A 27,846-nucleotide genomic window follows, 5' to 3' on the forward strand; every position below is an offset into this window, starting at 1 on the left:
TCCTCCTGGTCGGGGCTCCTCACCGTGGCATGTTACGCAAGACTGTGCTAAAAACAATAATACAACATAACAAGATAATAAATATTATAATACTAAAAATAAAAAGAGAAGAATAAAGATTAAAAAGTTTTTGCCAATAGTAGAGGTAAAAGGTAAAAACACTTTTAGCAGCAGTGGGAAAATGTGCAGAGTAGCCTATATGGGAGTAGTAGGGCAGTAAGTAAGGTATACATACAGTATGCATACTGCAGATACACACACTTACAGTATATGTGCATTAGTGCAAGTAACAGTGTGTGCAAAAACGAGTATTTACAGATTTAATGCAGTTTGTTTAGTTTTGATTCATTGTTTGTTCTTTGTTCAGGGCTCTGACAGTCTCAGGAAAATAAACTGTTCCTGAGTGTTGAGCCCTGGGCTTCGAGACACCAGACGCATGCCCAGAGACATACAAAGACAACGCATTGGCTGGTGGATTGTACTGTAATGTCACTTCCATATTGGCTTGGGGAACTCCACTGTGAGAAATATGTAGAGTTGTATATAAGTACCTGAGACAACCTTTTTCTGTTTTATAATCATTACTGGTATGAAATCCCATTTTTAATTTTTTTTAAAGTAACCTATGTCATAACAGTATCCTATGTTTGACATTTGTAACAAACCAAACCTTGAAACGCTTGACAATCGGTTGAGAATTCAGCAAGTTATGATTTTAATGGTGCTCCTGCTTCAATAGACATACTGTACATGGGGCATATTGCATTAGGAGGCACGGCTGGATACAGGAAGAGTTGGCACCTAGGAAGAAAGGGCACCTCAATGTTAAATTGGCAATTTTATCCAAAATGTAAAAAACAATGTCAATAATGTAAAGTATACATGATTTGAACATGCACAGTACATAATTTTCAGACCAAAATGTACCCTTCAACTTCTTGTTTAAGCCCAAAACGACTGGATATACAGGTTTTGTAGCAATTTGCAGCAATTGTAGAAATATTAGGCCTTAATTGTTAACTTTTTTTTTAAACTTTATTTATTTTATTCTTTCCAACATTTTGGAAATAATTGCCAATTTAACATCGAGGTGCCCACTCTTCCTTGGTGCCCACTCTTCCGGTTACTGCACAGGGCTTGCCTCTACCCATATGGCATCCGTGTCGACAGACTCGACACATTGCTCCAATGAACAGAAGCGGCCAGTGCGGTATCTACGTGTATACAGTATATGTATGTGCTCACCATTCCCCATAATCACAAACTGTCTGTTAATAGGTGTATTGTTTGTCCTCCTTTTTTGCCCTACTCAAGGCTGTCATATGCTGTCAGCATCCTGCAGGAACAAGAGTGAGCTCCCTGTGATGTGCTCGGATGACCTCACCACCTTCTGCAGGACTCACAGATCCTGGGAATGGCAATTCCCATACCGTACAGTGTTGGCCCCTTTGTGATGTGCATCCCAAGGAAACCCTCTCCACTGGTGCTCACCCTCTCCACTGGTGCCCTGGTGATCAGAAGGGTAAGACCTCCTGCCTTTAGTGTACATAAATCCACAATTATCTCTTTGGTCTTACTGATGTTCAGGAAGGGGCTGTTTTCCTGCACCATTGCGACGCGACTGCCACCTCCTCCAGATAGGCCCCTTCATAGGTCATTTGAGATTGGGCCCACGCCCTCAAGTTTGCTGTCAGCAAACTTGATGACGGTGTTTGAGCTGTTTCTGGCCACACAGGCATGGGTGTACATGGAGTAAAGCTGAGGAGACCACTCAGTACCTGTATTTAGGGTGAGGGTGGTAGAGGTGTGACTGCCCACCCTGATCATTATGGTGTTTAAAGGCAGAGCTGTAATCAGTTAATAACAGCTAAAGGCAGAGCTGTAATCAGTTAATAACAGCTTAACATACCCACCTTCCCTGTCAAGAGTAGCATGCAGAACCTGGGAGATGTCGTCATCGATGGCTCTGTCGGGAGGGTAGGCAAACTGCAGTGGGTCCAAGGTGCTGGGGAGAGAGAAGCAGATTTGGTCTTTTACTAGCATATCAAAGCACTTCATGACGACTGAGGTCAGCAGTGCTGACCTTCGTGGTCATGGAGTGCTTTGATTTGGTTTTGCTGACTCAGCAGCACAACCGGACAGTTACAGTCCTTCAGGCCGGCTGGGGAGGCATTCTTGGGTACGGGGACAATGGTGGACCTCTTAAAGGTGGGCCAGGAAGAGGGTCAATATGGTGGTAAACCCTGGCACCAGGAGATCAGCACAGGTCTTGATGACCCGCCCGGAGATGCCGTCTGAGCTGGCTGCTTTCCTGACGTTCACCCTTTTCCTGCACCCTCCTCATGTCCTTGTCAGAGAGGAGAAGCGTGATTGCTGCTGAAGGAGTGGAACACACCGTGCCAGCTACCAAGCTAGCGCTCGCACTGTTAGCCTCGAACCAGATCGTTCACCAGAGCAGCATTAACACTCTCGATCGGCTCTCAATCCAATATCATGACATTCACCTGTCAATCAATCTTCCATGCCGAGCTAAGTTTCACTATGCTACAGACACAGGGTTGTGCTGAATGCCATTGTATGTGAGTGGAGTTGAGCAGGGAGAAATCCCGCTCTGCGTGCGCTCACAAAGCAGTCTTAATGCACTGTCTTAAAGCACTGACCTCCCGCCATCCGCTCACGAAGATTCCCTGCTGCTATGCTCCCAACCGCTCTGTCACTCACCTTGATTTCAGAATCAGAATCAGTTTTATTTGTCACATCCAGGTGTCGATTGATCTTTTAGTCGGTCGGTCCATCCAATGATTTAGTCCCAAACAAGATATCTAAAAGAAAATGACTTTTGGATTGCCATGAGGATCTTTTCTGTGAATCTTATTATCTCTAGGCTATGTTTTGTGCTTATGCTCTCCGGGGATGAACCCTACAGAATTTTGCGATCCCATGGCCTTGGTCTAGTTGGGTGTAAGGAGTAGCATGGCCTTTAGGGGCCACTAGCGGGCTTTTAGACTCATAGTCTTGTTAATCTTTACAGGGCAACAACAAACTTGTTTACAAAACTGGCCAGGTTGGTTCCCTGTGCATGTTTTCGTGTGTGTGTGTGTGTGTGTGTGTGTGTGTGTGTGTGTGTGTGTGTGTGTGTGTGTGTGTGTGTGTGTGTGTGTGTGTGTGTGTGTGTGAGAGAGTGTAGCAACGGGTGGACCTCCAGGCCCATGAGAACAACTAGAGAGAGGGCTTTAACACCAAGCAGCAGTGCGAAGACTAAGAACTTTGTTTCCTCTGGTGATCCAGCCTAGGACATTATACCCATGGACTGGGACTGGTTGTTGGAGGGTTTCGAACAACTTGGGATGCGAAAGACGAGGCAGAAAGGCTGGCAAAGTATTGTGCTGTCTCTGCTCTGCTGCCATATGTGGCGGAGCCGCAGCTACTTGGAGTGCTGAGTGACGTGCGTGTTGTATGTATCATGAGGACATATGCATGAGTTTGTGAATGTAACCTTTACTGCACCTAAAATATTTGTGTCCCTGTATGCTTTCCCTGTGTGTGGACATAAATAAATTGTTAAACTGTGTGTGTGTGTATTATATATATGTGTGAAAATCGTATGAAAATGTCTGTAAAGGAACATTTGTTAAATCAAATTATTTGGAGCAATGTCAGTTTTCTGTTTGTCTATCTATTCCTCTCCCCTTGGATTACTTTTACTGAAGGAAAAAAAAAAAACTTTCACTGACTACACCAATAGAAACGATGTCCTTTGTTTTAATTGTTTACCAAAGTACCACTCTAGGACAAAGACTTGAGTCCCCTGAGAGTTGTATATCTCCTCTAGGAAGACCTCCTTCACGTCCAACCCTCTCAGTGTAATGCAGCTTTAAAATAGTCCACAATGCCTTGCGCTGTCCTAGTTCCGAATTCAGTGTTGCCATGTCCAAGTATTATAAGCGACTTTGGGCTTCTTTTTCTGTAAAGTTGCTCGTGTTGGTAGTTTGCGGGTAGCGTTTTTTTGGCCTTGTTTCTATGTGTAGTTGCTTATTTGGGCTTGTTAGCTAATGTTGTTTAAACCAGTGTTTCTCAAACATTTTCATGTCAAGGACCCCCCCAAATCCACATACCCCCCCATCTGAAAATAATAATTTGTGCCAGCCCCCTCCCCCATACAAGATGTGTGCTGTTAAAATGTTTCAAAAATGTTCCAAAATTAAGTTCCCCCCCCCCAAGATCTTTTATTTATTTTCTTTAAAAAAAAAGAAAAGAAGAAGATCTATGTAGATCGGCTATTACTAGTCACTTCTTTTGGGCTTATTTTCATAGACCCGGCTGCATTTTTCCCTCACAAAACCTGGCAACACTGGTTCCGATGCAATGTATTTACTAGCAGAGAGTAATGAAACGGGGAGAGGGTCATTTTCCGCAGCTTATTGGTCCGACCGCAACGACTAGCGCACATCAGCCAGGACAACACAAACTTTCAGTGAGCGGACCGAAAGAACCGATCATCTTTTCTTTTCTTTTTCTTTACGTTGTTTGTCCTTTGTTCTCATTCTTACGGTATTGTCCCGACGTTACTTTGCCGCAATTCGTTTAACTGATTTAGCCTACCCCGGGGCATAAATCTGCAAGAAGGACAATTTTGGCTTTATGTGAAATTTCCCCTAAGTTCACTTCGGTGAGTTGCATCTGATCAAACGGCAGCGGTAACATAAAGGACGTAAAGGTAAGAGACAGACACTATAGTTGTACATTGTTGTAGTTGGGATCATACTAATACTAAGGCAGTGAGATAACGGACACATTGTTGCTAGAGAGCAGTTAACTTGGGCTAACCTAACGGAAACCACTAACGGTATGGTATAGCCTATTATTATCGCCATTTATGTTGCCTTCTCCACTCGCCATCAACAAAACAATACCTAGGCTGCGTTTTAATACCTGCATTTAAAACCCATTAAGACCGGGAAAGCATCTGTCATTTTCGATTTTAACCACTTTAACCATTATTTTATACTTTGTCTTTGGCTATTCAAAAATGGCAGATATACAAGCTCATAGCGCGGCACCAAGTGCACCTATACAGCAATCTTTGAATATATATATTTTTTAAACTTTAACTCAAATCTTTGGGGGTCCCTGGAACTAAATATTTTGAGATGGGGGTCCGCGGCCAAATACATATAATTCTGGGTGGTCGTTGACATGAAAAAGTTTGAGAACCACTGATATTTTTGCAACATAAGTGTTTCAGAAAACTGTTAGGATTTAGAAGACATTTGTATAATCTGATACTCATACTGTGCAACGTGAGGATCAACCTACCTGTAGACAGATTTATTCATGACTCTCATCTGTTAAAAGAACATTGGTCAAATGTCTCTGTCTTATACCCCCGCGGGATGAATAAGGTCTACATTATTATACCCAGTAGGCCTACTCTTGTTATACAGGGCTACTGGCTGTTTGGAAATCAAATTATGCAAGTCCGAAGCATTTGCTGCACTGAAAAAGACTACCTGATTTCATGCTTGTACTATGCATAGGCCTACTATAAACCACTGCAAACTGCTGCTTACATAATGGAGAGCTCAGAAAACTTGCCCTGCATGGAAATACTTCCAAAGCTTCATTTAGTTGACAACTTTGAGTCCCAGCTGCTGTAAGACATATTGGATTCTATCTTTAATGAAACACTGTTAGTGACCAGTAGATTGGTGTCCAACAAAGTAATGTCATGTCCAGGCCTGTGGCCAGAAGCCTCTGTTGGCCATTAAGTGGTGCTGCCGTGCCTCTGCACTATACTGCAGGAGGCTGCTGCCCGTCCTGTTGGCTCTTCAAAGCTGGCTTGTGAGCACTGAGCAGCGAATATGGCAGGAGAACAAAGGCGGCATTATTGCTGGCTAAACGTGCCGGCCAGATGTTCGAGATCCTGCCAGCACTGACCTCCCGACTGGGGGGAGTCTGCTCCGGAGTCTAATAGTTTAACATCAGCCAGACAGAGTGAGGCTGGCTCCAGGGGCCACTGCAGAGTTTACAGAGACCGATGATGGTGCTGCCTGTAGCGTGACTGGACATGGATTTAATCCTGTTCATCCAGATCTTCAGATTGAGAGGTTGCCTAAAATGTGAGCAAGTGCTTGGCTGTTTGCAGGCACTTCTCTGCCCTCTGCATGTGTTAGGGGACCCTCAGAGGCCAGGATTCAGGGCAGATGAGATGTGTCAAAGGGCTCAGTAGCAGCGTCCATTGTAAGTCTCACTACAAGTATACAGTTCAGGGTGGTCACAAAATGACAACTTTAATTTGTCATTCATTAGCAATTATCTATATTGGAGGTAGTAGGTCTTGTCATTTTGTGGAGGCTAATGTAATTGAGGCACTGTGTCCCGAGAGGATGCTGTCATTGTAAAAGGACAGAGGCATGCTTTGATTACACAATGGAATTCAGTAGATGACCACAGGACATGCTGGTACTTTTTCTTTTTGAGAAATATTCTGTAATTGGAGGTTGTTTATTTAATAATTTATTTATTAGTGACTTTTGAAACACATTTGTAGTTTACAGTATATTTTGACATTTCTCACATTTTATATACACATTACAAGTAATATAATTGTCATTGAATACCAAATTCGGAGTAACTATTTTTCAAACCCGATTTAGTTGGTGAGTGTGACACCGTCGTACGACGAAGTATGAATTAAGCAAGAGCCAGACAAGATCAGATGGTGGCGGGAACCTTAACTTCCTTATCTTCCAAGTCACAGCCCATTGCCTTCTCACTGGCCAGGAATGCGTCCCCTGAATGTTATCAGTTTCCACACTACAGGATCAAGGCCCATCTGTGGTGATTATAGCCATTGCCATGCACTGGAACATTAACACTTGAGAAAGGACATTGCATACAGACTAGACTGGCTGAGGAACTTCTATAAGTGGTCTACCGTCCTACCTCAGAGCCCTGTCAGCTCAACCACCATAGCCCCCTGTAAGCTCAACCACAGGGGTCCAACATACCTGACTGTTTTGCGTTAAGGTTAATTTAGTCATTTATACCACTGTTGAATGATTAAGAAAAGTATTTATATATAAGTAAATGAGCCTTTATGGTAGGCCCCTACCTCAACAGCCTCAAGGCGCCTGAGGCCCAACGATAACCCTAGGTTCTTGTGTAGGGACAACACTTGATGGGAGATTTTAAAGAGGAAAAAAATTATTCTGTACTTTGTTCCAAGAGAGTTACCACCACCACCAAGCTACCACCACCACAATAAACTAGCGTCTGTCTTTGGCTGCTGACATAGATGTATTTCACAAGAGGTCTGGTACCAATTACAGCCGAGTATAAATTGCTAGTAATTACATGTTACTCCACAGGAAGTGCAATTTGAATTAACATTTTGGATAGAAATAGACAAGGGGGGCTTTAAGAAGCAGTGCAGCTCTCCAGGGCATTCACGAGTCTGTAAAAAGTCCCCCTTTTTATTCAGTTGAGAGGGGCACTCACTGATAGTTGTGCATGTCACAATCTTACTTTATCTTGGATACTTCATGTTGTGTTAGTGTTGTGCAGCTTTCAGTGCCCAACATTTGAGCTGTATTTACTTCTTAATATGACAGATATATTTTAAAGTATGATGTGAAAGATTTAAGTAATACTTAATTCAAGAATGTTCTAGAACTTCTATTTGTAATGCATCTCTCAACAATGTAAGGAAAGATTAGTCACCAAAAACATTTCCTCTCTTTCTCCTCACTCCCCCTCTAACTTGCATTATGCATACATTTGTTTCTAGTCAGACATACTTGACATGGAGGTACAGTGCAGGTGCATTGATTGTAAAAATACATCTCCCCCAAGGATGAAAATCTCAAGAATATCATGATATTGCTTTAAAGTCGCCCAGCCAGCGCTATGACCCAAATTCACTCTTGCCAATTGTCTATCTGTTGTGTTCCACCTGAGTGAACAATGGTCAGCAGATTGCAAGATGATCCAGGGGGTAACAACATCTATTTATGGAGGTAGTGGTTAGAACATTAGTGTTTTCCTGCTAGATAATTGTCCAGTGATTCCCCATGGGGGCCTTCTCCTGAGAAGGCCTCACTTTGTTTTTCTTTTAATGTAATAAATGCCCATTGTTTTCTCTTCAAATTGTAAAACAACATGATGATCCTGCCAGTTCACAGCGAAGAAAGACTTCAGTAAGTACTGGGGGAGTTTTATTTAGCTGAGACTATAAATTATTTTATACAAGGAAAATCTTTGAACAAAGTGTGCAGCAACTTCAATGTTTTTATTGTCACATGCTTACAATACACCCGATGCAACATAGCAGGCAATGGAGTTGTTGAACATAGAGGTTCCTCAACATGGATAAAAAATACATAAAGACAATTCATAAACAGTAAGAATAAAGGAAAAAAAGCATCACTAAAATAATTTTGCACACACTTCGCACAGCTCCATTAATAATACCATTTATTTCACGAGAAGTGTGTGTGTGCGTGTGTGCGTGCGCACGTGCGCGTGTGCGTGTGTGCGTGTGTGTGTGTGAGATGAAGGGATCACTGTGTTCACCTATGTGTAGAATGCCCCAGTGGAGCATATGGTAGGTTGTTTACAGCACCCTGTCCCTGCCAACGCACTGGGCTCCTGGAGGCTTGGTTCTTTGGCTCTGGATGACAGGAACAGCTTCACCAGTAGTCCTGAATCTCCCCAGACAGCAGCCAGGTTACTCATTGTTGTTGTGGAACCCACTGCTTAGAGAAACCGTCATCATCCTGGTGGGGGATGGATTAGTAAACTCTGCCCTATTGCTATACCAAGCTCAAATTGAAGCAAACATGTCTTAACTATGAAGTAATTTGGGTTTAAAGGCCATATTTCACTGCATTTCAATATCTTTCAGCCAAAATAGAATACTCAACGATTTCAGCACTTCCCAATGTACGGACTACTTTCTGGCATAAAATGAGCTACACGAGATCAGGAGAGGAGCTGGCACAGCGAACTATGGCTCTCTGCCACGCTCTCATACCACTGTGCTCGCAATGACCTGCATCATCATTTATACACAATGGATAGGAGCTGCTGGTGTTTTTGTTTGTTAGGTTAATCTTAATAAATATCAAGGTTGCCTTAAGCGCCCCTCAGTGACTCCTGAACTGGCCTTGCTTGTGAGTTCTTGTTTTTTTGTTTAGTTTTTTTTACATAGCTAGCATCTGATGTCCTCCGTAACACCACCTGGCTTCACAGTATATAGAATGGACCGGAATGTAAACAGTGGTATGCAGAGAGGAGGCAGAGTTTGTGCCATGGTTAACAATTCCTGGTGTACATATGTAAAAAATACTGGACAGTCTGTGTTCACCGGACCTGGAATATATTGTGATTGGGTGTCATCCATTCTGGATCCCCCGTGAATTCAGTTTGGTGATTATCTTCGCTGTCTATATTAGACCAGGGGCCGACAAAGACACAGCACTGAAGGAATAACACCGAGCTATCAGTGACCAGGAGAATTGTCACCCACAGAGTGCAAAATATTACCAACATGTCACGTGCAGTTGCAGTATCCGGGTTGACCACACTCTTGATCATTACATACCTTTCCAAGATGGATACAAAACTCTTTGCCGTGCACTGCTTGGAAACTCTAACCACTGCTCCATCGAACTGATACCGGCCTACAAGCAGAGGCTTAAAAGAGAGCTGGTCATTGAGAAGGAGGTCCGAATTTGGTAGGAGTATAAAGACTCTGTGCTAAAGTGTTTTGATGTTTAAGGAGGCCACTGGGAACAATGTCAACGAGCTCTCTGACTCTGTCACTGGTTTTATCAGTAAGTGCATCGATCGATCACATTATAGTTCCTACAAAGACAGTTCGGATCTACCCCAACCAGAAACAGTGGCTTGACAGCGTGGTATGCGTCGCACTACAAACATCTTCAGCCTCTCCCTCTCCCAGGCTGTGGTCCCTGCAGGGTTTCAAAATGTCCACCATTGTGCCCATCCCCAAGAAATCCAAGGTGACATGTCTGAATGACTGGAGACCTGTCGCTCTCACCCCAATAGTCAGTAAATGCTTTGAGAAGCTGGTGAGAGAATACATCTGCGCCATACTACCTGCCTCACTGGACCCATGGCAGTTTGCATACCGTCAAAACGGATCCACCGACGATGCAATTGCCACTTCCACACCGTCCTGTTGCACATGGATGACAAGAAGCTGAAGGATAAGTATGTGCGTAATCTGCGTATGTTGTTATACAGCTCTCAACACCATTGTCCCAGCAAGACTTGACACAAAGCTTAGAGATACACCCAAGCATGTGCGCCTGGATACTAGACTTCCTGTCGAACCGACACCAGGTGGTGGGAATGGGTCTGACACCCTGACCATCAGCACTGGAGCACCCCAAGGATGCGTGCTGAGCCCTCTCCTCTACTCCCTGTACACCAATGACTGCACACCCACATATGACTTCAGGAGCCCAAGGAGAGAGCATGCGCCCGTCTTCGAGCTGCAGTGGAAAGGGTCCGCAAGTTCAAGTTCCTATCAAGGACGAGCTCAAGTGGGACACACACACCACACCAGTGAGGTAAAAGGCCCAGCAGCGACTATACTGGTTTTGCCGCCTGAAGAAGTACGGCATTAGCCCCCGCATCCTCAGATTGTACTACAACAGCTCCATGTAAATATGTAGATACCTTGTTGTCTCTTTTTTTTTCTCCTTCCATTGCCCCCGCCCTCTTCTTTCTTTTCTTTCTCTTTCTGGAAACAAAAACTAATTTCACCCAATGTTTTACAACTGTAAACCTGTGATGTGACAATAAAGATGATTCCTGTTTTTGCACATTAACGTGTTTTGTTTTCGTCATCGTCTTTTATTGTTATTTATACCTCCTGGCGTATTAGCCTGATAGCCTGAAGTCCTCCAGTAATGCAGTAATGTATCAATTATATAAGCCCCCACCTCCACCCCCAACCTTCCTCTTGGCTGATCTGCTGTGTCTGTTTTGCATCATTCAGAACCCATCCAGGCCCTGCTATTCTTTCCACAGTCCCTTTAAAAAAAAAGGTTAACAAAATGGTGACTGTGTTTTGGGTCACTGCAGAAAAATCTCCTGGAGTGTGTGACTCGTCGTCTGTTCCCTTCCATCCCTTACTGCCATTTAAGGGCAAGCAAGGTGAAGGACGACTGTGTGTGTGTGTGTGTGTGTATATGTTAAATACTATATATATATATACACACACACACACACACACACACACACACACACACACACACACACACACACACACACACACACACACACACACAGGTGTGTGTGTTTCGTAGGTCAGTCCTCACAATAAAATCTGCAGTGTTTGTCTAACTCCGCCAAACTCCACTAGGGATTTTGCTTTGCATTAGACATATAGGTGCACTCAGATAAGCAAACACTGGTATAAATAATACTGTGAAACGGACAGGTTGTTCTCTGGAATAGAAGCCTGGCATGGGGTTCTGCTTTGTCTCTGAAGTGTCTCGCTTGGAGCTCTGCTTATTAATGTTCCTCCATCTACACTATTTAGCAAATCTTTCGGTGCATCACAGGACATGCTGGGCTGTGGAGGATGACATTGAGAATGTGGACAGGGAATATGGGGGGGGCGGGCGGAGGGGGGTTAAGTGGACATCATTAAGACCTCCTGCCTCAGCACTGTAGTGTGAAGGTTAGCCCCCTGGAAGGCTTTACATATCTGGACAGAGGCCATTCACACGCTCCCAATAGAGTGCACATGGAATGTTGAAAATAAAGTAGTTTACACACACACACACACACACACACATACACATACACATACACATACACATACACATACACATACACACACACTACACAGCTGTAGCTGTAGATAATCTTTGTGTTTCTGTGCTAGTGAGACTGCACTGAAGGTTGCTGGGTCATCTATTTCTTTGCCCACATTGGTGATCTGCTCTCACAAAAGCATCCATTCATTCTTTGTTCCAGGTGGGATGGGGGTGAGGTGACCTGCTGAGATGAAGTTGAATGTTGCAGTGCAAAAATTACCGCACTGCAAGAGTTCTATACTGAATGCATTTTTTCTGTTACTGCAATGCAAGAGCTTCTACACGGCATTGGGAATCATTACTGCACTGCAAGAGCTTCTAAACTGCATTGTGATTCATTACTGCACTGCAAGAGCTTCTACACTGCATTATGATTCATTACTGCACTGCAAGAGCTTCTACACTGCATTATGATTCATTACTGCACTGCAAGAGCTTCTACACTGCATTATGATTCATTACTGCACTGCAAGAGCTTCTACACTGCATTATGATTCATTACTGCACTGCAAGAGCTTCTACACTGCATTGTGATTCATTACTGCACTGCAAGAGCTTCTACACTGCATTTGGGATTCATTACTGCACTGCAAGAGCTTCTGCACTGCATTGTGTTTTTACCCAGGATTATTATTATTTTCTTTTAAACCTTTTGTTACATATCAAACTGAAGCAGGTCTACAAGTATATATGTTTTCAGGTTAACCACTTTCAACCTGGCGTACCTATTTTGGGCATGCTATTACTTGTGAAAACTTGCCAAAATAGCGAATATCTTTGCTGCACAAAGTATAAAATAGAGCTTGAGTGGTTCATAAATGATCAGCTCTATATGTCTACTGTATATGACCATGGGCACAACGTGGTCTCTTGGTTATGAAATGACTTTCTTTTGAGTTTCCAGAAGAGCTTTCCAGAATTTACCACAGAACAAAAGAAATAAACCAGACATCAAAAGCAAGGCCAATGCAGTCCCCGCCCCTTTGTTGTGACCACTTTTCTCGTCTCTCTCTCCCTTAAAAAAAAAACAGACTTCTCCTGCCCCCTCTTTTTCACTCACTTCTCTTCCTGTGCTCTTCCTCTCTATTTCACATAACCAAAGTTTCCTGCTTCTCTCGTCACCGTTTCCTTGCGTTTCTGCTTACAAAAGCAGGAACCTGGCTCGGGAATGTTGTTGGCAGACTCTTCCTGCCACCCCCTTCCACACGCACGCAAACACACACTCGCACGCACGCACACTCACACACACACGTGCCTATTCTTCACAGAGACCATGGCCAGCTGGTCCTGGCATGTGCAATCTATTCCCGACTGTTTGAACCATCCTCTTTTCTCCAACAAAAGTAATATTTTTAGTATTTCCCACTATTCATTTTGTCTAGCATAGGCTTGTTTTCAAGCCCTTGTAATAAACCTACCAGTTCCTGTTCTGGCTGCTAGTAGTTTTACTAGTAGGCATCAATGCAGGACCGTCTGTGTATATAAAGACACTCATCATTGGCCTTGTCCTCGGAGCACATGCCCCTCCTGACCAGCTCTTTTCCTGTTTTCCCAGTGCTCATCCTCATCTGCTAATCAAGAGGGGGCCCCATCTGCCCTGCGCCACCGGAGCCTCCAGGAATGACGGAGGCAACACACCGTGACTGCTGGCCACCTCGCACCTGACCCGACATGGAGCTCAAAGTCTGGGTGGATGGGGTCCAAAGGGTCGTGTGCGGGGTCACCGAGGCAACCACCTGCCAGGAAGTGGTGATCGCTCTGGCCCAGGCAATAGGTAAGTTCATCCTCCATGAGGAAGTTGCAAGCAGCACCTGGAGACACAAGCTGTCACTTTTCTGTAATAACGGACCAGAAGGACTGGATCTATTGTCTGATCGCTAAGGAATCTATAATAAACCGACAGACTTACTACACAGTTAAATCCATAAGCACTGGCGATTTTACTTTGTATAATGGGTCTTTTGCAGTATATCCTGTATCTTGTTTATCTTGTGTGGGTGACAGAAGCATGCTTGCTACGAGCAACCTGCAATATGTTCTTTCTTGTGCATGCTCATTCCTATAATTTGTGTCGCAAATCAAAGGGTCCTAACATTTTTCATGCTAGAAAATTCTTCACCAAAACCAACATGAAAAATAAGAGATTAGTTTTGGTAGACGGGATGTTTTTGGTCCCCGTCAAAAAAAAAACAGTAAAAACACCCAAATGTCTAGCAAAACAAACAGTGAAAACACCAAAATACAGTCAGAGGACAGTGTGTTTCTGCAGGTCAACACACTACTCCAGTGGCTGATAACTGCTGGTATAGGGGGAAATAATGGGTAAAAATGTTATTTATTGTTTAGTTATGTAAACACGGAACACATACACTCTGGGCGACCCGATAGCTGAGTGGTTGGGGGCATACCACATGGGCACAAAATGCCTTCTTCAGCGTGTCCCCGGTGACTCCCGGCCAAATAGACTGTGTGTCATTCCCCTGCTCTCTGTAATTGGTTGGTTCTGTTTTGATCATCACACATATTACTGAAATGTTTTGACACAGATATTTATGTTACTTTTCACATTGAACAATGCCAAATATGGCAAGGAAGGTGGAATCACTCACCAAGAAATACAGTACTTATTGTGTCTGAGTCAGCTGACCTCCATTAAACAATACGAATATGTACTTAAACTCAAAAATCTGCATACTGCGTATATAACAAAAAAAAAAGAGAAGGTCGTAGTCAGAAGCTGCCTTCGGTGCCTGCTTAGAATCTAAAGCCCTATTCCGTATATGCAGTAAAGGGAGCAGTAGAGCAGACTGAATTGACATCACATCCCACAAAGCGTGGGGCAGGAGGAGGGAAAGTCTGACTCATCCTTCTTCTTGCCAAGCGGAGAAATCAGAGCCACCGAGCCCCTTCCTCTCCTGCCTTTCATTTTGTCTTTAGGGAAAATGTACAAGATGTCTGACAATGAGGCATCCTGGACCAGTTGGGTACTTCAAAGCCTGTGTTTATACCAATAAGTGGCAACAAGTGTTTCTGTTCATAATTCTCCTATATATATATATATATATATATATATATATATATATATATGGGGTGCATTTTGGATTCTTTCCAAAAGAAAATCGTTATCCATAACCTCAGAATAAAAGTCGAATTTGTGGTTTATAATTTTCATACTCATCCTGGTGTATTCTTTCCAGGTCGCACTGGGAGATACACTCTGGTAGAGAAATGGCGAGACTCGGAGCGCCACCTGGCCCCGCACGAGAGCCCCGTGGCTTCTCTCAACACCTGGGGCCAATATGCGGGCGACGTACAGCTGATACTGCACCGCACGGGCCCCTCCCTGACCGAGCGCCCCCCATCAGAGGGCCCCCCCATCACGAGGGGCCCCGAGCGCGGACTGCATCGGCAGAGTCTCCCACCGCTGGCGAAGCTCCGACACCCCAGTGACCACTCCCTTCGTCGCCGCGAGCCCCGCCGCAAGTCCCTCACCTTCACCGGAGGGCCGCGGGGCCTCAGGGACATCTTGAGTGGAGGTAGGCTCGGCGAGGCCGAGGTGAAACGGAGGCTCCTCGTGGGGAACGGCGGCGGCCAGTACCATGCGGGAGGGGCGTCCTCGGTGCCCGTGTCCCCCACCATGTGGGCCTGTCGCATGGAAGACCTGGTCAGACTGGTGGGCCTGCAGCGGGAGACCCTGAACGTGCTGGAGAAGAGGCTGGAGGACTATGAGGCGGAGCTGCAGGCCTGGGCAGAGTTACGCGTTGGACGAGGCGGAGCCGCTTTGGGCGGAGGGGACGCGGGCGGAGGTCTGATGGAGGAGATCCTTCGGCTGGAGAGACGTCTGCGGAAGAACGAGGTGGAGATGGAGGAGGAGGAGTTCTGGGCCAGCGAGCTGCAGATTGAGCTGGAGAGTGAGAGACAGCTGGAGGAAAGACTGCAGGAGCTACATGGACGCCTGCAGGGCTGCGAGCTGGAGATGGAGGAGAAAATCGCGGTGGTGCAGGTGTGCTGTTTGTTTGTTGAGTTCAATTAATTATTTGAGCTGGAAGGCTCTTTTGGCGTGAGATCAGGAGCTCGATTCTTCAAAGTGTATTTTTGTAGAATGTCTTGGAAATGTTCCTCACTTAAGACAGATATATAGATATTTATTTTTGGTAAGAATATGTTATTTCTGGTGTTCAGGATGAGCCCTGACTGTGGAATCCAATCTGGGGAGGGCATGGATTCATGTAAACACAGGACACCACATTTGGTTTATTGATGGCTGCAAGGCCATGAGTAGCAACTTTGCTCCTGTATGGGAAGCATACTTTACCAAGAGTGTTGCTAGGCTTAAGCACCCCCATCCCTGACAATTTTAAGTTAACTTAAAATCTAACAGTGACTGCATCTTTATTAGGCAGGAGAGATAACTGTCGTTGCTGTCCGGCAGGAACCAGCTAACTCAATTTTTCCACTTTTGCATTTTTTCCCACCCTTTACGTCTGTGTGTTGGTAAAAAAAATATTGAACCAATGAAAAGTATTAAAAAGTGCTTCTGACTAAAGCAGCTAACTCCATTGGATCCTCAAACTTTCTGCTAAACCAGCTAACTCCAGCAAAGGGGGGTGGAGTTAGCTGGTTTTGCTGACTCCTGGCTCCACCCCCTTTTGACCTCCAACCTCATTGTGAGCTTGGAGGTCCATAGACCATATTCACACGGCGGCCATATTGGAATTTAACATTGAAAGTGCCGCCACCCGGGGTGGCTACTTTCATTGACTTCATAGAAACATGGCCGCCGTGTGAATATGGTCTATTCAGCTGTTCTTATCAATGATGAACAAAACCTCCTAACTCTATTTTTGTTTCGTTTTTTTCATTTCCTGAAAAATGAACATTTTGGAGTTAGCTGGTTCCTGCCGGACAGCAGAGATATCATAAATACTAAAAATGTTTATTCGGGACCTACTGCAATCAGCATTTCCAAAGTCAGCTTATCAACAAAGGAATGCAACACACAGTCATGTCAGGCCACACAAAAAGGGAAAATAAAAATTATAATTTCTTCATGGAATTTTTTGATGGTGGCAGTGAAAGATGAGGGATTGAACAGTTACATATTTCCCCCTACTTAGTATTTTTCTACACTTGCAGAAAATGAATTTTATATGAAAGTATGCAACTGGCATACTGTAGGCTAGCAATGCAAATTTGCCATCTTTGATTATTATAAACTAATTGCTTAGTTTGTCTTCTTGCTAATGCTACTGTACAGTAACAGTACTATAAGCCCTTTCTAACCAATTTCTCCTCTGTGCCTGGGACATTGCTTGCTCCTCACCCATCTACAGAAGAATTCATTTAACTAAAAGTTGGATCAAAGGGGAATTAAAATAAATGAAAATGAGCAGAACTCCAGCTTACCTTTAGCCATCTGCACCCATAACAATGTCTCCCAGTGACTTGTGGGTGAAATAATGTTGTAGTGTCACATAATGTAGCCTTAGATAAGAGGAGGAGACAAAGCAGAGACTGGAAACCGGTCTATGCTTGTTGTCACACACAAACCAAATGACAAATAATTTGATAGACGCTGTTTGTCTGTGTGTCTTCTCAGGGCGTGGAGGCAGGCCTACAGGAGGAGAGGCTCCAGAGGGAGAGGCAGGAGACCCAGTGGGTCAGCGAGGCAGAGGCCAGAGCCCAGGTCCTCAGGGTGAAGGCAGAGCTCAAAGCCCAGGAGAGACAGGCCGTCCAGCTGGAGAGCAGCTGCAGAGCAGTGGACCGATCACTGGGACAAAGTAGCAAGAGATTGCAGGTGAGAGACGCACGCACGCATGCACACACACACACACTAAATCCTAACAGGTTTCTGTTATGAATGTATGTTGCTATAGGGTTAGGTTCTCAAACTTTTTCATGTCAGGGGCCCCCAAAATGATATGTATTTGGCCGCGGACCCCCATCTCAAAATATGTTGTTCCAGGGACCCCCCAGAAGCAAAGATTTGAGTAAAATAAATTGCTTTAAAATATATATATATATATTCAAAAAAAATTGCGCACATTTTCAAGATTTTTCAAAAATAGCAGATCTACAAGCTCATAGAGTTTGTATATCTGCTATTTTTGAATAGCCAAAGTATAAAATAATAGAAGTTACTGTTTATCAGCGTCCTCGCTCATTGTTCTGTGATTGACAGTGTAGGTTGGACAATCAGGTGGAACCCGAGTGAACCCGAATGGAGCCGAGTGCAGCCGACAAAAATGGAACCAGGCGCCATTGAAATTCTATCCACTGTTTTCATCTCTCTTTCAAAACTTCAAAACGTTCTCAAACTTCTTTTTTGAGGCACGGAATTTACTTTTAAGATATCGTTCGGATAGAATTTAGTTGTTTAACTTCATATATGTGGTCAATTAATCATGACAGAGCCTATTTAAAAATACAATTCAGAGAACCGGCAGGGGTGGGCAGTGACACGCATGTATCCGAATAAAGCAACCTATTTTCGGCATGGCCCTTTCAAAAGTCCCCTTGCGTCACGTTGTCTGGTGGTCGGGGAAACAAACTGCTGATTGGCTGAAGGGGTTGTCAGTCAACGGTACTAATCCCGCCCAGCTCCCAGCCACAGCCAAATTGCCCATACAGGCCTGTAGGCCAGACCAATTCCTGAAATCAAATGCAAATGAGATTTCAGGAAGGGGGATGGTTTACCAGGCTATGCAATACCATGCCATGGTATAAATTAAAGTGGCACTATGTAACTTTTTTTCAATTAATAAGATGTAATTTTGTCCAATCTGTATGGTAGAGTGTGTTAATATAATATAACTTATACAATTGGACTGGCTGTATTTTGTCTCCCTGCTCTTCTATTGAGACATTTAGATCGTGTCAAAGGTCATGTCTCACCTAGACACAGGATCTGACTATTAGCTCAATGTCATAGCAAAATGTCGGCACTTGCGTAGGAAACCGGGTTCTAATCCGGGGTAGAAGAGGAAAGTTACATAGTGCAGCTTTAACCCTTGTGTTAAATATTAGTAAATGTTACAATGCTAATGCATGAGAATTTCAGTTCAATACAGACACATGCACGTACACACATTTCAGCAATATTTTTCTTCAAAGCAAAATTAGTTTTTTCGATGGGCCACAGTACATTTAATTGAAAGGGAGGGGATTAATACAGTGTAATACCGTAAACCATGGTAATTCGCTAGATACCGTACTATACTGTGACATTTCATACCGTTGCATCCCTAATGCACAGAAAGAAAAGACTCCTGTACACTGTCTTCAAATGCCAGAAAAATAATAATATACTTAAGATAACCTGATGATGAAGGTCTAATAGACCAAAACATTGTTGTATTCCCATTCAATCTTTTTCTTGCATTTGAAGACAGTATGCCAGAGTTTTTTCTATCAGTACGTTGGGGCCCTTGTCTGGTCTTCTCCTTCGCACCTGTCACCTTTTGTAGGCGTGCAGAAGACTTGCTTTTTTTTATCCCTAATGCACACACACAGTTTTTCCGCATACGTTTACAACATAAAATAATTATAAATACCAGATGTGTTTTATTTTATCTCAAATAATGATAAATAAGAGAAAATCCTGCTGCTCTCAAGTGACTTTGGAAACATGGTGATAGAGCAAGCAGCTCTTTTGATGTGATATTTAATCTTAAAGGTCAAGACTACCTGTACATCTAGGAAAAATCAATAAGACACAAAATGATCACTTTGTGCCTCATTGATTTTCCCAGCTTCCATTTTGATTTGCCCTCGTGTGTTTCCCATTTGTCATTCTGTGTGTTGCATGCACATCACTGTCAAGAAATCAGTTTTTAATAACCATGGCAAAAAAACAACAACCTTTCAACACTCACGGTTAATAACGGAGGGAAGACGGACTGGAATATTTTGACTCATTCTCAACTATTTTGCAAGAGGACGGTGTCATAGATGTTTAATGGCACATACTGTACTTTAAATACCTCTATTGATATGGTCAACCAGTAGGTGTTCTACCCAACAACAGGGTCTACATTTTCAAATGGAAGAGAAGGGAGTCCAACTCCAACCACTGCAGTTAGTTATGTTATATCAACATACCCGACCGTACAGATTGGTTCAAATAAAGTTTTATTCAATAAAATATGTCCAGGATTGTGACTTTGAAGCTGACACACCATAGCTTGCAACTCTCTCGATGCGGGCTTCTAGTGTCAACTCCTACGCCGAATGAACCGCATAGGCAATAGCTACCAAGTCACAGAATATCAGGAGGTTGTACATTAAAGATATATTTAAAAACAAAGTCTTTATCATCTCACAACAGCGTCTATTTTTAGTGGCACTCACAACATTTTTGGACGGCTAGTGAGAGAGAGTGGGAAGCCAAGTTCATGCTTATGCTTTGCATAAAATAAAATAAAAAAGATGAAAAAAACTAAACGAGTCACACAAAACAACACCGCTTTAACAAACCAATGCATTGTTACATAATCCACAACAATGCAAGTACAATGCAGTAAAATCCTTGAAAAAATTGTTCATTTATGCATTTCTACACTGAGGATTTTACTGTGTAAATCCCTTTTAAATCTGCAGTCAGTTGTTGTTGGTTCTGCTGATCCGTAATGGCTTCTGTCTGTGTGAAGGACATGCAGCATGACTTGGAACAACTGACCAAGGAGCTGAGGCAGGTGAACCTGCAGCAATTCATCCAGCAGACTGGCACCAAGGTCACAGTGCTGCCAGCTGAACCCTCTGAGGATGACAGCACCCACGCTAGTCAGACCATAGGTACTGTCTTTTTACATGTTTTTGATATTGACATGTATCCTACCTCAACAATTCAGGGAAGGTGAAATTCTAAACTGTATATTCTATATCAGTGAATCTCAAAGTGGGGTGCGGAGACTCCCAACGGTCCTTTAAGGTGACTCTCCATCAAGCAGACTAGTTCAGACTACTTCAGACTGCAACAGACTGGTAGTCGGTTGCCAAAAGTTGGCATTTAGTTCAGCATAAGCAGTCGGCCGATGCGCACATTGTTGTGCTAATGTGTTTAGAACTGGCAGGCTGGACTGCCAGTGTTGCCAGGTCTGCTTATTATAAGCGACTTTGGGCTTGTTTCCCTGCAAAGTCGCTGGTAAATAGGGATGTTCCCAGCGTTTTTTCTTCACTGATGTGCAGTTGTGTAAAGTAACTAAGTACATTTACTCAAGCACTGTACTTAAGTACAATTTTGAGGTACTTTTACTTTACTGCAGTATTTCCAATTGTCTATACTTTTACTGCTCTACTCCACTACATCTCAGAGGCAAATATTGTACTTTTACTCCACTACAATTATTTGAACATTTTAGTTACTTTGCAGATATAAATCATTACATTATAAAATATACTGTACATTAACCACTTTAGCCATATTTTATACCAAGGCCATTTGAAAAATGTGTCGCATATCGACACGTTGTGAGCTTGTAGATCTGCTATTTTCAAACATTTTGGTACCATTACTTTTGGTACTTTAAGCGCATTTTGATAACAATACTTTAGTACTTACTTTTTTTGAATTCCGGACTTTTACTTGTAACAGACTCTGAGTATATCTACATTGCAGTATTGATACTTTTACTTAAGTAAAACATTTGAGTACTTATTCAATCACTGCTGACGTGTACAGTACACGCAATTTTTTTAAACGGTTATTCGAATAATCAAAAATAAATGAATAAATTAATTAATTGAAATTAACACCCAGAAAATAGCCAAAACTGAGCACATTTCGATCTATAAGGCCAAATCTAATTTGAAAAAATATATTAAGAGTGAAAAGCCATTAATTTTTTTTTTATACTATTGGAATCTTACACACCTGTTCCCAAATAATTAATTACATCACATTACGTGAATGTAGGTTTTCATAGACCTGGTCGCTGATTTCACTCACACAATCTGGCAACCTCGAAGGCAGCGTTGCAGAGTGGCTCTGCAGCGTTGATCAAACCTTTACCCCTAGCTCTCCCCCTCTTTTCTATCCGACGGTTCTAACAGTCGGCGCAAGAACTGAACATGTCGGGTTCCCCCGAGTCGGCCGGAAAGGTCCCGACGGACCACCCGACAGACCCCTAACCGACTGAACGACGATATCCAACGCTTCCCGGCGCTGCGTCGGGCCAAAATCGGTGCGGTGGAAAGCTACCTTTAGGCTGTTCCAGGGGGTCCCCAGCTAAATTAGTTCATATAGCATCAAAATCAGTTTAACCACTTTAACCCTACATACTATTTGGAAATAGCCGATCTACAAGCTCACAACTCTCACAATCTTTTATTTTTTAAAGTTGAAATTTTAACAACAAATCTTGTATGGGGGTCCCTGGCACAAAGTATTTTCAGATGGGGGTCCGCGACCAAATCCCTGACTTGAAAAAGTTTGAGAAGCTCTGTTCTATATATATATCCTCTGTTGCTAATTAATCATACATAATTTTTTTCTCTGTATATGTTCTATATAAAGTTCAAGTTGTCTGTGGCGGTGTGTGTGTGCTTGTCAGTGAGCCTGGATTCCAAATATGGACATGCCCGACGTCAGCGCAAATCTAGGCTACGGTTGACACATCAGCGCAAATCACTGTTGTTAGGCAATTGTTTCTGTTATGCGTGACGCCAGAGCTGAGGGAGGGGAGAGAGCCTATTTTACCTTGTATTCTTGTATTCTACTATATACAAACTTTACGACTACAACCGTGACTACAACTTTGTACCATTGAGCCAGCTATCTCTCTCTGCTGGCATTCTCTCTGCCGGTGTGTGTGGAGACTGTAGTCAGGGCAACCAACCGTCCGTCCAGGCTATGGGACTGCGACCGCTTCTGCTCTTTATTTTGTAGACACACGTAACAGACTACAGCAACAGCCTCAGAGCCCATAGGCCGTGGCAAAAATGATTAACAGCTTAAATTTGGGGAAAGTGTCCAGGGTCAATGCCTGCGTGCAAGTTCAGATCGATTGTTCAAGCCATTGAGGAGAAAAATGGATCAGGACAGAACGACAGAGGTTTCCTCATTTTATAGTAAGTGCTAAGTAGGGTGTATATTTTCTATATATCCTTCCTCAGTATCCCCGGAAAGGTGCAATTCTAAATTGTACGTTAATTAATTATACTGTGTATACCCATGTTTTTGTATAGATAAAAAAGAAAATCACTACTGTATAACTTAGTACACTCTTAAAGTTAAATGAACACTGATGTTACAGTCAGTGTAAAGTCACAGGCCCCTCCATGCTGCAGTAGTAGAGCATTGGCCCACCAGAGGGCCTATATGGTGTCCTACATATAGCTCATATGTATGAATCGGCTATTTCTGCTGAAGAGATTTGGTTTAGAGGGGAAAAGGAGGGGTGGAGAGAAGTCAAACTGTGTATAGGGGAATATGTAGGCTTTTAAGTGGTAAAATCTCACTTGCCCAGACAGGTATTACAATGTAATCACATTAGCCAGTATGTAAGAGGTACAGGCTATTTGCACTCATTTGCCGCTCACACAATTTGACTCAATGATTTTCTTTTTCTGTACATTAGTCAGATCCACCAGTTCCACCAAAGCTTTTTAAGTTATTTTTTCTGCCTTGTGGCCCGACAGCCTTGCAGAGACACTATGACTCAGTGAGAGAGAGGGGGGAGGGGGGGGGGGGTGGTGTAGGGTGAGAGAAGATAGTTGAACGAGTATAGTGTCTGTCCCGCCCCCTTCTAGTGGTACTTATGGTCTCCATGCCAACCGCTGCCTGGATACAGGCGGCCTCAGCGTCATTCAGTCAGCCTAGCTCTCTCTGTCCATCATTCCATTCCCCCTTCATTCTCTGTCCGCCACATGCTCAGCAGTTTCTGCCTGACAGGCCTGTGAACCACAGACCTGTCGGTTTAGAGGTGACTGTCGCAGACAGCTGTGGCTCAGAACACTGACCACTGGGAAAGCTGTCTAAATACTCTACAGAACGCCGAATGCCTAATTTATGCCTAGTCGAGCAACGTGTTCTTACAACAAAGTATAAATGAATTAGGCAAGCCATTGTACATTCTTCTAGTTGGATGATGGAAACTTTTCGAATAACAAAGAGAAACTGAGTGGAGAAATGTGCTCAGTTTATGTCTGGCAGCATGTGCAAAGAAAAAGCACTTAATGGTTTTATAGACTGAAATTGGCTTTGCTAATATTTCTAACACTCCAATCTGCAATGTATTCCATTTTCCCCACAAAGCCTGTCCAGATATCTTGCCCAAAATATTTTTATGACTTCTGTATGACCATGTGTTCCATTATTACATCATTCACAGTTGCAGGTCTCTTTATTAGACCTCATGGTAATGGTTTTCCATTATGAAAAGTAATGGATTTAGTGTTTAGTGTCCTTGTAATAACCTCCCTTTGGCCATTACTGACTGTTGTGTGGCTCAACACTGACGCCTGGTGGACTGAGCTCACATAACACCGCTCATCAAGAATTATTCTTTAAATCTGAAATGCATTATTGTTTAATCAGGGAGGATTCATTGATATTAATTTAATGGACGTTTATTCAGTGATTTAAAAAGAACTCATTCTATAAAAGAGACAAACAACATAGAAACAATATAGATACAGAATACAGACAATTAGGAAGGGAGAACCGTGCAACGTTGTGGTGATTATTTATACAATTTCCTTTTTTGCAGAATTAGTTCCCCTCTCCGGCTCCCTGAAACGTCCAGTCTCATCGCACCCGATGCCTGGTCACCTGCGGGTCCTCCATAACCCTCTGACCTCCGGCCTAAACCCAGAGGGGATCTACGTCTGAAGAACAACCACACCACAGCAGTTGGCGGAGGGGAGGGAACTTCTGTTAATTAGGTTAGAGGTGCAACAGTAAATCGAGCTAATCAATCAATCAATCAATCAATTTAATCGTTAAAAAGTATATATACCAAAGTGAGCTTGTCAATCGGCTATTTTCTGTATTTTTGCACGACACCGTTGTACTACAAAGTAGAAAGTAGGGCTTAAGTCAGTAATCAGACTCAATGATTTAGTCAGACTCAAAGTAGTTGCCAGAATGATTGCTAAGAAAATAATTGATTGTTGCAGGCCTAATCTGGGTTCCCTTCCTTCCTTCCTTCCTTCTTACTTCCATTTGTCTGTCTGGACTCTCCAGCGACACAGGATACCTCAGTAGCACTTCTATCCTATGCACTGTTTTTCCTCACTTAGCTTTGATCTGTTACGGGAGATTTTTTATAAATGGTAGCAGCAGCCTATGTTAAACCAGCGGTTCAGACAGCCCTGAGCGTGGGCGGGCAAACACACGAAGGAAGGAACTTTCTCTCCGGCCTTTTGGCTGGAAGCCACACAGAGCACTTGGTGGGCGGTCAGACGGCGGCGGCGGTGGCTAGGACTGTTCTTTTTTCTTTCTTTTTTTACTGTGACCAAACTGCACCCACAGCAGCATCTTGTGCACAGCAGCATCATGTGCCACAGCATGGGTGGTAAGTCTTTGGAAATGTTGGGACCTACAGAGTCATCCCGCAGTCTTTGACATGCCTTTCAAACATACCCAGTAAAATCCTAAGTGTTCATTTAACTCTTGAGAGTGTACAAATGTAACCATTTGTAACCATTTGTACAAATGTAACATTTGTTCACTCTCTTGAGTTACGAATGGATCAAATTAACAGCAAGGATTTTACTGTGTATCCACTCACTGTATTTTTATTCCCACTCTTCTGTAACTGCTGAATGATTGGTATCGGTTTTATCAGTAGCATCATGATCGAAAACAGTTGCATTTTGAACGATACTCCTCATTAGAATGTCGCTCAGTGAAGCTATGAACTGAATCTCAGAAAATCTCAAGCGATTCTCTCATGAATACATTTTTATCCAGCTTAATGACTAGATTGTATGTCGGCAGTGAATGCTGTGCTTGTTCCTATGAACTAGATTTATCTCGCGTCTCAAAATCGTATTCTTTTAGCTCTTTCTCCTCCCTACATGTTATAAACTATGCACAAAATGTTTAATAGTTTTGTTACCGAAGAATGTTATATCCGCTGTCTACAAGTATTGAAATGGTGTCATATTGTAAATATGTTTTCTTACTCTTTTGTTTTTATTTACTGAATTATTTTGCTATTTTATTACGAAGCACGGCATTCGCAATTACAAGAATGTGGCGTCTTCGATCCAGCAGTATCACCCGCGCAATGAAACCGTGCTATTTTTCTCTATTATCTTGGTTGTTTTTAAAGATGATAATACAGTATATTTTTGCCAAATGGTTTTTTGCTTGTTCACCTGTATGGATAGGCGGCCAAAGAATGTATAGGGTCTTGTTGCATGTTTGTATCAGTGATATAGCCATATCTGGATGTTCAGGGCAGCTACACAGCAGTAGATTAGTTGTTTGTTAGTGCTGAAGACATGGGTGCTATCACTTCTTTGATAACCTCAGCTATACTGCGTATGTGAGGGGAAAACCTTTTTAGTTTTAGAGAAATCGATAAAAGGGACTTCATGTGTACAGAGTCTCAGTGAAACCCCTCTTTGGTTCTAATAAATCAATTGATGTCTGTAATTCAGCTGCTAATCACATTAATAAGTGCCTTGTATTCATGCTTGTGGGTACACAACAGTTAGTGTAGTATACAAATGTACAGTCAGTAAAGCTTTACCAGAGTCATTGGAGTAATGACCATGCTCAGCTTAGAGTAGTGTTTCCCAAACGTTTTCTGCTCCAGACCCAAAAGAGAACTTTGACCCAAACTTACAAAAATGCATTATGGATTAACCACTTAAGCCCTATTTTAAGAATAGTGAAAATACTACACACATCGCATCACTATGCATTATGAGCTTGTAGAACTGCTATTTTCACTATTTAAAAATGTTTTTAAATAGTGGGAAAATGGGGGAAAATGTTTTTGTAAGAAAGTAAAAAAAAAAGAAAGGGGTGGGGGTATTTACTCGTTTGGGAAACACTGGTTTAGAGTGTGAGTGAGGTATGTTGGTAGATGTCACCATTTCACTTTGCAGAGAGAGAAATGGAGATAGCATGGCAACAAAGAGGAAACTATTTGTAATTGTCTTTTCAAAAACTCCTTATCTGATACTACAGTAGATTTGTACAAAAAAGATTATTATTAATAGCACCTTTCACTTTGTTACTGTATTATTGTTGCCATAATATGTGCTGTGAAGTGCTTTTATTAGTGACATTTATTGCAGACTGATTTCATTGTCACACAGCACATATAGTTGCTATTTTGAAGCACCCAGGATGAAATGGGTGGTTGCTATATTAGTAAGGAATCACTCGTTTCCACCCTGGGATGAGAAATATCTGTGGTCAGTGTTTACAACTGTATGTGTCCTGTGCACTCCTTAAAGATGTCCACTGTACATACCTGTTTGTTTCTTTCCTGCCTTAATTTACAGCAAAGTATTGAGAGATGTCTTGCTAGATCTGGCTGCTGGTATGACATGGATTGCATGATTCAATAAACCAATTAATAAAAATGTTATGCCTCGCGGGTGTTAAGTGTGATGAAGTACGTTGAGGCTGCACTGTGTATGGTTTGGGAAGGAATTTACACTGAAAAATCCTGAGATTGAAAAATAAGCGTTTTATAGTGTTTTGTGTGCTGTACAGATGTGGCTTGATGCAGTAGGGTTTTGTTTCAAGCATTTCACCAGTAGAGGGAGACTTTTGTCCATCAATCACGGAACCATCAGTAATGTGTAGAACAGGGCTAGTGTCGTCATGAGATCATCAGCAAGTTGTTGTTTTAATTAAACGGAAAACGAACTCTTGACAAGCATCTTAAACTCTATGCTGTGTATATACACCCCATTGCATGGAGCTTATAGAAACATTGTCAGTCCAAAAAGCACATTTTTAGTGAATGTACAGTATAGGATAACGGTGCCGACCACGTTCCAAAGTTGAACAGGGGATTTATTGTTT

At 42.8% G+C, this 27,846-nt stretch overlaps 1 protein-coding gene across 2 annotated transcripts; it reads left to right on the plus strand.

Annotated features, from left to right (window-relative positions):
- The first annotated feature begins 4,383 nt into the window (after positions 1-4,383).
- rassf8a (Ras association domain family member 8a) lies at positions 4,384-27,380 on the plus strand. Of its 2 annotated transcripts, none has more exons than XM_080438612.1 (6): positions 4,384-4,717; positions 13,411-13,629; positions 15,053-15,858; positions 17,455-17,652; positions 20,504-20,648; positions 24,563-27,380. In XM_080438612.1, the coding sequence occupies exons 2-6, from the start codon at positions 13,527-13,529 to the stop codon at positions 24,682-24,684; spliced, it is 1,374 nt and encodes a 457-aa protein (XP_080294738.1). In that variant the 5' UTR covers positions 4,384-4,717; positions 13,411-13,526; the 3' UTR covers positions 24,685-27,380. The 2 variants fall into 2 exon arrangements, with proteins under 2 accessions (XP_080294738.1, XP_080294739.1); XM_080438613.1 differs by having other exon boundaries at positions 13,436-13,629.
- The last annotated feature ends 466 nt before the right edge of the window (positions 27,381-27,846 follow it).

Source organism: Gymnoscopelus braueri (assembly GCF_963280865.1).
Source record: "Gymnoscopelus braueri genome assembly, chromosome: 9".
Taxonomy (NCBI): domain Eukaryota; kingdom Metazoa; phylum Chordata; class Actinopteri; order Myctophiformes; family Myctophidae; genus Gymnoscopelus; species Gymnoscopelus braueri.